Source organism: Telmatherina bonti (genome assembly GCF_933228915.1).
Source record: "Telmatherina bonti genome assembly, chromosome: 11".
NCBI classification, from domain to species: domain Eukaryota; kingdom Metazoa; phylum Chordata; class Actinopteri; order Atheriniformes; family Telmatherinidae; genus Telmatherina; species Telmatherina bonti.
The window spans coordinates 35,848,616-35,862,833 of NC_136629.1; the positions used below are offsets into that span (position 1 = coordinate 35,848,616).

A 14,218-nucleotide genomic window follows, 5' to 3' on the forward strand; every position below is an offset into this window, starting at 1 on the left:
GAATGTCCATTTGCAGCTTAACATATCCCATCCACTGCCAGGCGTCGCTGCTACAGCCTAATCTGTGTTTTTCGCTTCATTTCGAGGTTGTCAGGATGAACGCTGAAACAATGCCAATAAATGCCAGAGCGGGCTTAAAACTTACTTTTTCAATTCAGCTTTTACTTTAATATTGTCTGAAAGTTTCTATTTCATTTATTTATTTTAACCTGGTCCCTTTTTGGGAAGCATTTTATCTTAATATGAATAATATTTTATAATATTACTGCTTATCTTTCCCACTTTTCTTTTTTTAAATGCGTGTTATTGGTCAATAACTAAATAACTAAAACTTTGCAAAAACATAACTTAGTAATATAAGACACAGTTTTTTCATTTAATTGAGTTGAAGAAAGAAAAGAAATAACAAAAAAACAAATGGGTCCTGGACAAATTAGAGCACTTTTCTGTTGAACAGTGGGACAAAATACCTGTCAACAGGTGCAGAAGTCTGACTGAGAGGAACAGAAAACACCTGACTGGAGCGGAAACATTAAAGGATTGTTCAACTAAATATTAGTTTATGACTGATGTAATATGTAATAAATTATCTTATTTGTTTGCTTTTAAAAAAAAATATTTCTATTGAACCAGAATTAGAAAATAATGTAATGATTTTCACAACATTTTTATTTATTACATAAGTTAATTTCAGCTTATTTTATTTTATTTCAGCTGTTTTTTTCTTCTTTAATGAAAGGGTATGAATATATATGAGCACAACTGTATTTACATATTGTATGTTCGTGAAAGTCCTTAACACTGGGGGGGTTGCTGGTTTAATTGGTTGCCTTCCTATGTGGAGTTTGCATGTTCTCCCCGTGTGTGCGTGGGTTTTCTCTGGGTATTCTGGCTTCCTCCCACTGTCCAGACATGTTGGTTGGTTAATTGGTCATTCTAAAGTGTCCCTAGGAGTGTGTGTGAATGTGAATGGTTGTTTGTATCTTTGGGATGGACTGGTGATCTGTCCAGGGTCTACCTGCCTCTCACATGTTGGTTCCTGGGAAAGGCTCCAGTTTCCCTGTATCACTTCATTGGAACAAGCAGTTAAGAAAATGAATGGGTGTTTGTCGCAAGGAGGAAATTATGGATTATTCTTTTTAGTGCTTTTAAAATCTGGAAAGCACTTTGTGCTGCAGTTTATCGTATGAAAAGTATATAAAGTTTGATTTGGTTTAATCGATGCCTTTAACAACTCTTTGATGTAAATATTCTCATGTGCTGAACATAAAAAGTGATGCGCACAACCATCATTTTTCTGCTTTTGTCTGGAAGACTTATGCAAACTTTCTGCCGTTCATGCATGTTGTAATTAAAGAGGACACAATATTTAAAAACCCTTTTCTAATGAATTACTTGCAACGTGCGTTAATGAAATAGTGTTTGCCCTAAACAACTTTGTTAATTTAATAACTTTTATGTATTGTTTTACTCTCAGTGGCTCAACAAGACTTCAGGCGCTGCTTTGCCCGTGTCTGAGGAATTATTAGCCTTCGCAGTTTAAATGAGTAAAACCAGCCTGCAGTCACATCACAGTAATTAGCTTGGTTGCTGAATTTTCAAGGTTAAATTGGAGAATTTTTACCAAAGCTACTGAAAAAAACAGATTCAGTCTGTCTGAATAAACATTATGGATTAATTTTTACCTTCTTAAAAGGAAGATTTGTCATTGCATTAACCCAAACGTGTCCAAACTTGGTCCTTCATTGGCTGTCTGATCCGATAAAGTAAGCCAGGTGTGTTGGAAAAGGGATACATGGAAAACCTGCAGGACATAAGCGCTCCAGCACCGACTTTGGACACCCCTCCATTAACTGAATTATCAATACAATTTCTCTGCTTGTCAATCTAATAAACTGTCTTGTTGATCAGTGTTCCCAGTATGAACCAAAGTTGCATCATATGAACCTTGTTCCTCAAATCCCTGCTTCTCATACAACATTTCATTACAGATGTAAAAGATATTTATTTTTCTAATCATGACTCTGATTTAAAGGATGATCCAGCGGCAGGTTTCAAAGGAGGTGATCGATGGCGGCTCAGTGCACGTCTGGCTGGATCATACAAGTAAAACCTTAAACCTTTTTATTTGCTAATTAAAGTTGAATGCAAACCAATAAAAAGAGTTTTTACAGCTGATTTTCTTTTATTTTTGCATGTAATAATGTACAGTGAATATTTAACATCTCATAGTGAATGTATTCAGTGATATTACACAACATGTGCACGTCTGACTGATAATCCAAATATAAGTTTCTCTTCTAATGTTTTCCAGATCGACAAATTGCTCTCATGCTCCAGAAGAAACTACACGATGCCTTTCAGGTACAAATTATTAATACATGTTTCAGAATACAAAATCTAAACCATAAAAACTCACAGATGAGATTCATATAAAATGAATGGAGTAAAAATAAACATTCAGTCTTAGTAGTAAAGCAGAAGTGATGGAGTACTGCTGGTTTTGGGTTTTTGTTTGTTTCCATTCCCACTGTGCATCTCAGACATGTTAAATTATATTTTTTTATCTCTTTGTAATCACACCGCTGTAGATTAAACTTCAGAGCAGCTTCCATACATTAAAACCACTTTTTTCTTTGTCGTTAGACTTTTGTGGAAAATAAGTTGGGCAGTATGTCATACATGGCTGCCCTCCCTATTAAGGTATGTGGGTTTATTTCAACACTACAGAATATAAATACATAGAAATGCCTGTGATGAAGAGTTCATGTGTTGCTTAAAGTGAAACCAAACTTTTCTTATTCTCATTTGCTAGTTTGAGGAGCCGATTTATGGAAGTCAGAATACAGACTTCACCACGTTTGTGACTCCTGGAGCTGTGCTCAGGTCAGTTAAAAGCAGCCTTAAGGCAACGTTTGACAATTTGTCATGTGCAAAAAATGTGATTACACAAGTTTCACGTGGGAATTTGCAAGACTTTTATACATTATTACCATGGAAATGTTCTCAAAATAAAGTAAAATGTTCATATTCTGCACATCTTCATAAGGATTTGCATGGATTCACATGTATTTCAATAGATTTTACATGAATTTTTTCTAATGTTATGTCTTGTCTTTCTTATGTTTCCATTTGCAAATGTGTTTCACATGAGTTGCACACACGCACGCACACACACACGCACACACACACACACACACACACACACACACACACACACACACACACACACAGAGATAGATAGATAGATAGATAGATAGGACTTTATTCATCCCTAAAAGGGAAATTCAAATTGTCTGGCGACTCAATAAAACACTAACAAAGTATATATATATATATATATATATATATATATATATATATATATATATATATATATATATATATATATATATATATATATATATATATATATATATATATATATATATATATATATATATATATATATATACACACACACACAGTAAATTTGTCCAGTTTTTCATGGGTGGTACTTTTGCACATAATTTTAACATGTAAATAAATTTATTTCTTATGGGAATTTGCAAGATTTTTACATGTTATTACAATGAAAATGTTCCAAAAAACATGTTTCCCATGCATCATGTGCTTCACATGTAAGATGTGACCACATGTACAAAAACAAAAGTGCTCAAGTGGCATTTGACCCTATATGATTTTAAACTTTTTTGTTTGTTTGTTTTTAAAGAAAATGTGACAAAAGAACTGTTAAAGAATTGTTAAATTAGCTGTTGGGATGAAAATCATATCTGCAAACATAAAACGCGTCCTTTACCATCCTGATATCTCATTTTCCCCTCCTGTCCCATTAGCATCACCTTCTACCTGGCTGTTGGTCTGACGGCTCTCTCATTTGTTCTGGAGAGGAAGGAAGGACTTCTGGACAGATGTTGGGTTGCAGGTGAGAAACACACATTATGACACACAAGCTTCAATCCATCCAACTGTAGTTTAATACATATTGATTTTCTGCCATTTTTAAGGGCATTAAGACAGTTAAACGCTTATATGCATCAGAGCAAGGAAGCAGGACCACAGGGTCAATTTCCTGCAGGTTTTCCATGTATGTTCCAACATACCAAACTCAAACTGTTCAGTCATTGTGAAGAACTTCATTGGCTGTTGGATCCATTTAATGGAAGCCAGGTGCGTTGAAGACGGATACATAAAAAACCTGCAGGATAGCAGCCCTGGAGGACCGACCTGATTTAAAGTTTAGATACAGATGAAGAAGCATTTAAAATGGTTTTTAAATGTTGACAAAATGCAAAGTGTAATCAGTGTGTTATTTCCTTTCAAATTGGATGCTCATTGCTGCTTCATCATTTCAAAATGTAAACAAAAACTACCATCGAATTACTTTTAAACCACACTTATTGTCCACTATAGCAGTGAAGGAATGTTACTTTAATAAAGACTTGAAAAATTTTCTAAGTTTATTTAATTCTTATTAAATTTCTGTCCATATTCTAGTGAATTTGGAGGATTTTTCTCTGGTCATGTTTGTATTACAAACTATAGGCATGTTGTCAAATCTGTGGACTGTAAACGACACTGTGGTGGTGACAGATGTTTATTATTGATTAGAATATAAGCAATGTATCTTTTAGATGTAATTTGAGACATGACCAGCAGAGGGAGAAATATGATCACTGCAGACTGTAAAGACGTTCACCAAAACGCTGAACACACTGATGGACTGGAGGGGTTTTACTTTTTCTGCATGTTTTTGTTGCTTTTGAATAAGTAACGTTTACTCAGTTAGATAGTAAATAACAAATAAGTATAAACTGTCATTTGCAGGTTAGGCATCTAATAAACTCCACAAAGATGAGATTTTAAATGGAGCATTTTCTTCTTGTTTTCTTTATTTGCATAAAATTTCATAATAATATCTGATGTTTTTTTTCAGTTTTGATTGGCATGGAGCTATTTTAAATCAAATTGGACAAAAGATACTGTAAATAAATGCAAAGGTTCATAATTAATAATAGTTTTAACACAAGTATCTTAAATACCTATTCCTAACTTTAATTTCATAAGTAGAACAATATTAGATGTGTACCTTTTTCAGCAAATGAGTAATTTGGATGTGTTTATTTAAATCAAATCTGCGCATTTGCTTAATCTAATTAATGGACCACTTAAAGTATATTAAAGCACTTACATCATGTATCAATGTGCTAATAGTTTAACACTTTTTCTACTCTGCACTGAGTGACCATTATTTCTACAAACACACTGTGACACTGATTAAATTACTGGAAAATGTGGTTTTCTCTGCCTCAAATACCAAATTTATGTCCTTTTAAATGTCTTAAACAACATAATATTTTATTGTTCTTATTTCAGAACCTGAGATTAATTAAATATAGGGGATTTTGCTGGAGAAGACACATATGAAGCTTAGTTTTAGCTGCAGAGTGTGTGACATAGTAAAATATTTCTCATTACTTTTGTTTTATTTGGGTAGAAATAAGTTTGAACAATATTTACAGTGTTTACAATCTGTGTTAGAGCAGCAACCATTCAGCTGGTTTCAACTTGTGCAGCTATAGGAAATGTCGTTTATCCCACACAGAAGACTGTTATATAATACAAATATCACACTTTTTTTTTTATAGCTTTAACTTGCCTGATAGTTAATTTTTTTTTTTTTTTAGAATTATTTTTATACTGAATAAAAGCATCGCCCCTTGTGTTTTTGTCTACCAGGTGTGAGCTCCATGGAGACGATGCTGGCTCACCTCTTCTCACAGCTGCTTGTCATCAGCGTTCAGATCATCCTCATGCTCCTCTTCATCTTGCTCGTCTTCAAGGTTGACCCAATGAAACAGACACACACTTCAGACTAAACTTTATTCACTACAACATAACTTGTTGCAGCTGTGATCGAAAAAACTTCTCTGTTTAGAGACAATCAGTCACTTCTGATGTGATCTGGTTAGTCTGACTAGGAAACAGTTACATAGGAAACAGGCCTGTTACTTCCTTCATTTACATATAGACCACATCATCAAAAATCCAACTTCACCTGTAGTCGATGAGAACCATAATTATGTAAATATGAACTCACTGAAACGACCAAACTGCTTTTATTAACCTTCATTTCTCAAGATCAGCAGACGTCTGTAATTATGTTCTGTTCAAGTCATGCAGCTGGGAGGAAATAAACCTTCAGGTGAGACTCTGAAGCGATGGAGGCCAGGCTCAGTGTGGGAACAAAACACCACCAGGACCATGGATACTCTGTCCATCATTGATCCTCAATAGATATGTGAATGAATTTAACTAGGGTGTGTGTGTGTGTGTGTGTGTGTGTGTGTGTGTGTGTGTGTGTGTGTGTGTGTGTGTGTGTGTGTGTGTGTGTGTGTGTGTGTGTGTGTGTGTGTGTGTGTGTATGCAGGCACACACTTATGTGCTGTATGCATGTCATTGTATGTATGTGCGTGCATGTTAATTAAGGTGCTGAAGTCCATAAAAAAAGACCACTGCTCCATAAATCATTTCCTGCCTCGGCCGTATCCAGGGATCCCTGCAGGATCGCCACGACAACAGCCTTTGATTGCTGTGGCAACCGAGTGGTCATGTGGCCTCTTGGTACAGGTCTATTTTTGCAAGTTGTCAGGGGAGACGGATAGTGTCTTAACACACACGCACACACACACATGCTCCAGTGAAGTTAGGAGAGTTATCACCATGAACCCTCTGAGCTCAGACCTGCAGACTTCTCTCAGTTTTATATGATTTTTGAATATTGTCTTGTGACTGAATTACAGCTAAACTGAATCAGCTGAGAGATTTCTCTCCATTTGTTTTATTTTTGGCTCAAGATCAGTCCAGATCATCAGGCAGTGTTTAAGTCTGTGCAGTTTTTTTTTTTTTTTACTTGATCTCATCTTCACATCTGTTATTATGCTCTTTAAAGGATTTCTGCTTAGACTTTCTATGCAATTTCACACCTAAGATGGACAGTTTACACAGTTGATGGTGATCTCCACTGTTAAATATTTATGAAAACATTATACAAATTAAATTTGAATTCAAATGTAGCTTTAACGGAAAGACAAACAATTTAAATATTTCATATGCACATATTTGGAGTAATACTTGGTTTTGTTGTTTTGATGAAATACAATGTAAAGAGGTTGTGTTGGGTTTCCTGACAGTAAATACTGGCTGTTGACAGTGAGGAAACAGGTTATGTGAATATGTATTCATGCACACGTGTATTCCACAGTGAGATAAAAACTAATAAGTGCTCAGTCAGATGACAGCAGGACCTAAGTAATGTTCAAAGCCTCAACAGAAGCTTTATCTTCTCTCAACGAGGAGATAATTGTCAATAAAAACCAAAAGAAGCTGATAGGAAAATCCAAACGATCGATTACATAATAGCACATGCATCTGCGAGTCTGAATACATGGAAGATCAACACATCACAACGCACAGAAGAAACAATCTCATGGGATCTCTCAGCAACATCTTCCACAAACTCTGCATCAAATTTAAGCTATTTAGCATGAACATTTATCCGGAATAGATTACAATTTAGGAGCTCATGACGGTTGTGATTTTTTGTTTAAGGACGGTGTAAAATGCAGACAGGGACTGCTGCCAATCAGCTGACAGATGCCTACTCTGTCACCTCATCATTGTGGCCGTTGACCTCAAAGCTCTCAGTTTCAGGAATTTTGGCCCAAAATGCAACTTAATGCAAGACAAACTAACAAGCAATATGGCCGCAGAGTCTGCAGATACACCCATGACTGTGAATTTATGTGGAAGTAGTACACTGGAGTGGCAGGTTGTCCAATGAATGGAAGGTTGTCGGTTTGAATCCCACTTTCCTAGTCAATCTGTTTTATGTCATCGGGTAAAAAGATTCAACTCCAGTGTCAATGAATGGTCAGGGAAATCGTTGGTGTGGATTGGTTTCCACTTTTCCGTGTCACAGGGTATCTGTGGCTACACGTAGCTGAAGAAGTTGTTCGCTTATGAGGAGTTACTGAATTTTCTATCTTAATTTTGATTAGCTTTTGGTGTTGTAGATTTCTATTCACAGCTTGTTGCCTGTAATCATCAGACATACAGCCTACTAATAATAACCTGTGCAAGATGTCAATAGTTTTATAGAATTAATACAGACTTAAAATATGAATAGTGCATCCTGTTCCTCCTCTAGGCAGCTGTCAACAGGCTCCAACAACGATGAAGAGTTATAATCTCTCTCTAAGTCCTTTTTTTCTTTTTATCTACAAACTGTTCTGTGATCTTGATGCATACATCTGTCTGCTTTATCCTTCAGAGCAAAGGCGGGGTATATTCCAGACAGGTTTCCAGTCCATTGTGGGACAAATCACTGAGGCAGTTCAGATTTAGCACAGCTCCCTCTCAAGCTTAAAAAAAGGCTCTGGACAACTTAGCTCACATACTGCTGAAAATACAGTTTGAAGTGTAAAATTAGCAGAGTGAAAAGTTGCTTTTTAAAAGCACATAAGCCTTTTTCTTGCTGTTAATAACACAGTGCACATAAAATGCTTTAAACATGTTCCACACACTATTTTAGTCTCTTTAAGAGGATATCTGATTTCTTTGGGTCTTTTTTGTCCTTTCCTTGCAGCTCAATAATCAATATGATAAAAGATTGCAAAACTGGCATGTAAAACATTTGATTTTGGAATATTATTCTTTAAAAAGTGGGTTGAGCTGTTCTTATTATTGGATGAAGATTAAATATTCTTTTATATTCTTACAAAGAAGCTGCTGTAACCATTCAGTATCCCGTAAGATTAAGCCTCACTTTGCAAAATGCTCACCTTCATTCTCATCTTCACAGTTTGCACATTGAGTCTTTGTGTTTTCATGCATAATCTATCACCAGTTTGGCACAAAGAGGTGTGATAATGTAACAGTACGGCTCTTTACTGCTTGCAGCTGATTTTAAAGGCTGATGCATTGCAGCGTCCAGCTGCTGCAGCTGCTCAGCCTCATTTTGACGGGTGAAGCAGTGGCTGGAAGTGGTTGTAGTTTGGACTGCAGCTGCTGCTGTCGGGTTGTTTAAACCTTAAATGTTCTTATAACAGATGTTACCAGCATACCACAGGAGTATACACTAGCTTCAGTGCTACATTCAGCCAGCACAACTTGTACTCTGCAAAATCTCTAGTAAAGTAGACCATTACACCCAGTATCATTCCAAAGCTACAACCAGTTATCCCTGAATCTGTCTTTTCTCACCTCTGCGTCTCATCTTTCTCCCTCTGTGCAGAATCCCAACGAAGGCTCCTTAGTTCTGGTCATAATTCTGATCGTGCTGCAGGGTGTCAGTGGCATCTCGTTTGGGCTCGTCATCTCGGCTGCGATCGACGATGAGCAGAGCGCCAACCAGGCCGCCCTGGGAATCTTCTACCCCAACCTCATTCTTAGCGGTAAGCCCTAAAGGGGTCTGTTATGAAACTTGCTCATTCTGGCAGTAAAATATAAAAAACCTGCATGAGTGGGAACTTTCTTGAAAAGCACAGTAGGTGTCTGATTGTTGGAGCTTTATCAAGCCAGGAAAGGCGATTAAGGACTCTTTGAAATTGTGAACAGGGTGTAAGTCTGTGTGTGGGTACCGCAGATGAATATTTGTTTGTAACAAGAAACTTTGAAGGTTTTAGGAGAACTTGTGGGTCGAAATCTCCACTAATACTTCCTCCAAATCAAGAGAAGTTGTTTATGTTCATATTGCCAGGCAGGTGGTCGTGGTCTTCAACCTTCAGAGAATGCCGATGATATGGTTGTTCTGACTTATAGTGCTTTTCTAGTCATATTGGACACTCTAAATAGGACATCTGGAGGGCAACTTTGGGTTCACTTCGGCATGTTTTCAGGGAAAACCTGAAATCTTTTCCAGTTGAAAGACAACTGTGCTTCCTCCTGAGCTACAGCTGCCCTTTATTCTGACATATTAAATAGTAAAAAAGTTACTATTTAATATCAGAAGAAAGATTTCCATGTTTAAAGTGGAACTATTATGTGCATTTCAGGCTAATTTATTTTTATTTCTGAGCCCAGAAGGGCTGGGATTGATGGAGTTATTGTCACAAATGGCTTTATTTACTTCAGACCGACCCTCTCCGTAGGCTGTCAGATCAGCCTGCGGGCAAAACGAGTGGATTGAGACTCTTCCGCATTAAGCCCCGCCTCCCGCCACTGCACTACATCGGAGCGCGCACCGCACCTGCTTTCACCGTCATTGTAACGTCTTATAAACAGAAGGATTAGGCTAATATGAACTCAATAAAAAAACAAAATACAATGTCAACACATAGCATACAGCCCTACATGTTGGAACCTGAATCAGAGCCTGAAAACGAAGTGGAAAACAGCAACCCACAGCAACGAATGCAGCAGGATGTCTCTCTTTGGTAAACTCACCAGCCATCGTTGGAAATAACTTTATCCCACGTTTTCCACCCGCCTGATGTATTTGTACATGCCCTTGTTAACCAGTAGAAGGTAACCAGTCACCCAACCTTATCCCCCGGGACGTCACAAGGATTTCCAAGTAGAAAAAACTCTCTAGAACGATGCAGTTTTCCATCGCCATGGAAACCAAACGTAGAGCGTGCTGAAACTCAAACTCAAACTCAAACATGCGTTTAGGTGATAAAAAAAAACAGTGTCGTTCACATGTCTGATGAGAATTCAACACTGTAACACTGTAGAAAGCTCAAAACTCGAAATACAAGAATAGGACCCCTTTAAGGTTGTTCCTTTCACTTGTTTCTGTGATCCACAGAAACAAACATTATTATACACTGTCATCAAAACATCTGTGAACCAATAAAAAATGCTGTATGAATGCAGGTCATGTGGTGATGTGATGACTAACCCTTCAGTATATGAACCTGGAAGTGAGATTATTTTTCTCAGCTGCTTAGCAGCTGAACTTTGAACCTTTTTATCATATTTTTTGTTTGCCACTTCCTTCTCTGAATTGAATTGTAAAAGACAAGGAAGTGATTACTTATGTAGCTGGTATACAGTATGTCATCAGATCCAAAGACAAGCTGTGTTTTATTTATCATCTTACACTGTGAACTCTCTGTCCTGTGATGCAGGTATCATTTGGCCTGTGGAGTGCATCCCGTATCCTCTCCGCTACCTCAGCCTGGTTCTTCCTCAGACCTACGCCTCAGAATCGCTTCGTTGCATCATGTACAGAGGTGATGTAGACGTACATGTTGCACAACGCTCCTACAACAGCTTCATGTTGTGATAATCCGCTGTAGGTAGCATGTGTTGGAGTCCGCTGCAGGCACGCGGCTCAGATTGTTACGTTACACACAACAAAACCTCATAAATCATTAATCAGCTGTGGGCCTTGTGTAACTCATCTTCCTGGAATGAGAGGTGTAGGGGTTTCGCTCTGTCTCACAGTGTTTTCTCCTTCTGCTGACCTTATCCCCTCCAAACAATGAGGCCTGACGACAGACTGAGCTGCCTCCATGTTACACGATACACAGGAAGGCAGAGGAACTGTTCCTGTTTGAAAACCTTATCGTTGAGGTGCAATGGAAGCCGAGTCATGAATCAGAATGGAAGTCCACAGTGTCAAAATTCAATTTTGTAGATTTAGATTAGGCAGCTGCATCCTGCAACATTTGCTGAAGGAGTTTATTAGCAAATGTTTAAATCAACACAGCAAAAACTGAAATCTAAGTAAGATTAAAAATCTTAAATTAGTACACATATGCTTATTTTTTTAAGGTAAGATAATTCTGAGTTTTTATACCAGAGAATTTCTCTTGTTTTAAGAGTATTTTTTACATGTTTTGGGAAGTCTTGACAAGCCAAATTTTCTTGTTCTGTTTTCTTGTTCTGTTTCTTGTTCGGCAGATAATTAATCTTATTTTAAGCAACATTTACCTAATTTTTGTATATTTTTTCTTGTTTTTTAAGGCTGAGTTTTTACAGTGAAGTTTTTGCAGCCATGGCTGCAAACGTAAAAATAACATATTTGAATATAGTTAAGGTAGTGTACACAAATCCAAAATATTACAGCCAGGATTTTTTATCTCATTAAAAGTAATTTTGAAGAATGCTGGTCAAGTTTAGTTTTTGATTGTAGATATGATTATAATTTATTTTACTTATTGGGACAAATGTGTGGTGGGTCTGCAATATATCAGGATTTTTGTCAGGTACAACAACCCAAAATAGAAAAAATAATTACTCAAAACACACAGCTCAAAGATGTGAACAATTTTCTTTAAAGTACAACTAAAAATGAAAGAAATTATAAACAAATAGGATATGTATTATTATAACAATGATTTGTAGTTGTTTTTAGGGGCTTTGAAATAACTCCAGAGACAAAATATGACAAAATCCACATATTTTCAGAAAAGAAAAGCAAACTATATTTGGCAAAAAGCTAAATTCATTTTATAAAATTAAATAAATGACCCACATTACCATAATAATAATAATAATGCAGATTAAGATATTTGATTATTAATTTAATTTTCTCAAACAATTAAAAAAAAAAAATATATATATATATATATATATGTATATGTATAGATGTATAGATATAGATATATGTATAGATATAGATATATGTATAGATAGATAGATAGAGATATATATATATATATATATATATATATGTGTGTGTGTGTATATATATATAAAAAATAATATGGAGGGAAAAAAAACCATGCAATCCTGCAAAAACTCTGATGTGTATTATGGTTGTTACCTAAGATAAGGCTCATTGCTAAAGTTAAATAACCCAAATGCATGCTTGTGTCTCATCTGCAGCAACTCAAACTTTATTTTAAGTTCATAATGTTTTTTAATTAAATGTGTTAAATTAACATAAGTCTATTAAAAGACGTGTTGCCAGTTGTGTAATTATCAGTGTGATCTGGTATATGTGATTATTTGTGAAGTGGGGCAACTTTACAAACTCAAAGACTGAACGTGTTGCCATCATCTCCTCACCAGGCTGGGACCTGACTCGGATGATGGTATGGCGAGGCTTCGCCGTCACCCTGGGCTGGAACACTTTCTTCCTCATCCTGGCCACAGTCATCCTCAAGCTGAGGACGTGACAGCCTCACCCCAGAGGAGATCCTCCAGAGTGGGGACGGAGCCAGCAGGTGAAGCCCAGGAGCCAACAACTCACCTGGCTCTCCAGTCCGTGGATGGACTGGGGGAACAGAAATGAAGAGAAAATGGGGGAGGGATGCCACACAAGCTGACGCATCAGTCTCCCTCCTCCAGATTATCTCTTACACACACAAACAAACAAACTTTCCTGTTGTCTTCAACCAGATGTCTGATCCTTCAGTAGTTGTTGTGGTCAGTTTAAAGCGTGATTTCAGGATGCTTCAGGTGGAAGATATGCACATGCACAATCTAGCTTTCGAATATTGGACGTGTGTAGCCTTTATAGTTAGTTTTACCTGCAGCTTCTTGAACGTTTTCACCCCCCAAATGGCCACAAAACAACTCAGGATCACTCTTTAAAAGCTTCGATTTGCCTGCAGAGTTAATTCTCCTGTTTCCCTCTGACTACATGTGGAACGTGATCAGTCCATTTTAGATAAAATAAGAGAAACGTGATGAATATGCAGACTGCAACTGAGGTTTTAATAGTACAGTATTTGCCATGTCCCTTAAGTATGCATTAAAGATGAAAATGAAGGTAATATTTTATTAAAAGAGAAGCATCTTAGCACAAAAGAAGATATTTTTGTCTGCAGTAAAATGCTAAATGTACTTTTTCCAAGCAGAAAACTGAGACGAACGTTGTTGCACAATGTTGTGAGAAATTGCAGACGAAGTTTAGAAATTGTGGTTGCTTCTAAATTCTCAACCGTTCAAGCTTCCTGCAGCATTTCTCTCAAAGCTTGCTTGTGATATTTGTGTTTAGTAAAACACTGTCTCCTCGTGACAGGAAGTGGTAACCCTGTTTAATCTCACTGTGTTACCAGGTGCTCGAATGCGATGTGATTGTTTTCAGTTCAGGTTTATGTTCTTCATAACATTGTGCCTGCATGTCAGTGTGAGTAGGTTGGTGATGGGAAAGTTTCTGTACTGTGTCTTTTTATGTTTTTATTATTGTTCTCTACTTTGCTGGACAGAGTGGAGGTTGTCGGACAGAGTTCTGGTCACGGATAAGTGGTGTCATGCTCCC

The 14,218-nt window shown here is 36.9% G+C and overlaps 1 protein-coding gene across 1 annotated transcript in view; it reads left to right on the forward strand.

The window, feature by feature from the left end:
- The window catches only part of abch1 (ATP-binding cassette, sub-family H, member 1), a gene marked incomplete at its 3' end in the record, with an annotated part of 36,429 nt that extends 23,299 nt beyond the window's left edge, over nucleotides 1-13,130 (forward strand). The window contains exons 12-20 of the mRNA XM_079248440.1: nucleotides 2,036-2,106; nucleotides 2,315-2,364; nucleotides 2,647-2,703; nucleotides 2,816-2,886; nucleotides 3,837-3,925; nucleotides 5,740-5,843; nucleotides 9,296-9,455; nucleotides 11,133-11,237; nucleotides 13,024-13,130. Of these exons, the coding sequence (XP_079104566.1) occupies nucleotides 2,036-2,106; nucleotides 2,315-2,364; nucleotides 2,647-2,703; nucleotides 2,816-2,886; nucleotides 3,837-3,925; nucleotides 5,740-5,843; nucleotides 9,296-9,455; nucleotides 11,133-11,237; nucleotides 13,024-13,130 (814 nt within the window). The remainder of the gene's footprint in view (nucleotides 1-2,035; nucleotides 2,107-2,314; nucleotides 2,365-2,646; nucleotides 2,704-2,815; nucleotides 2,887-3,836; nucleotides 3,926-5,739; nucleotides 5,844-9,295; nucleotides 9,456-11,132; nucleotides 11,238-13,023) is intronic.
- Between the last annotated feature and the right edge of the window lie 1,088 nt (nucleotides 13,131-14,218).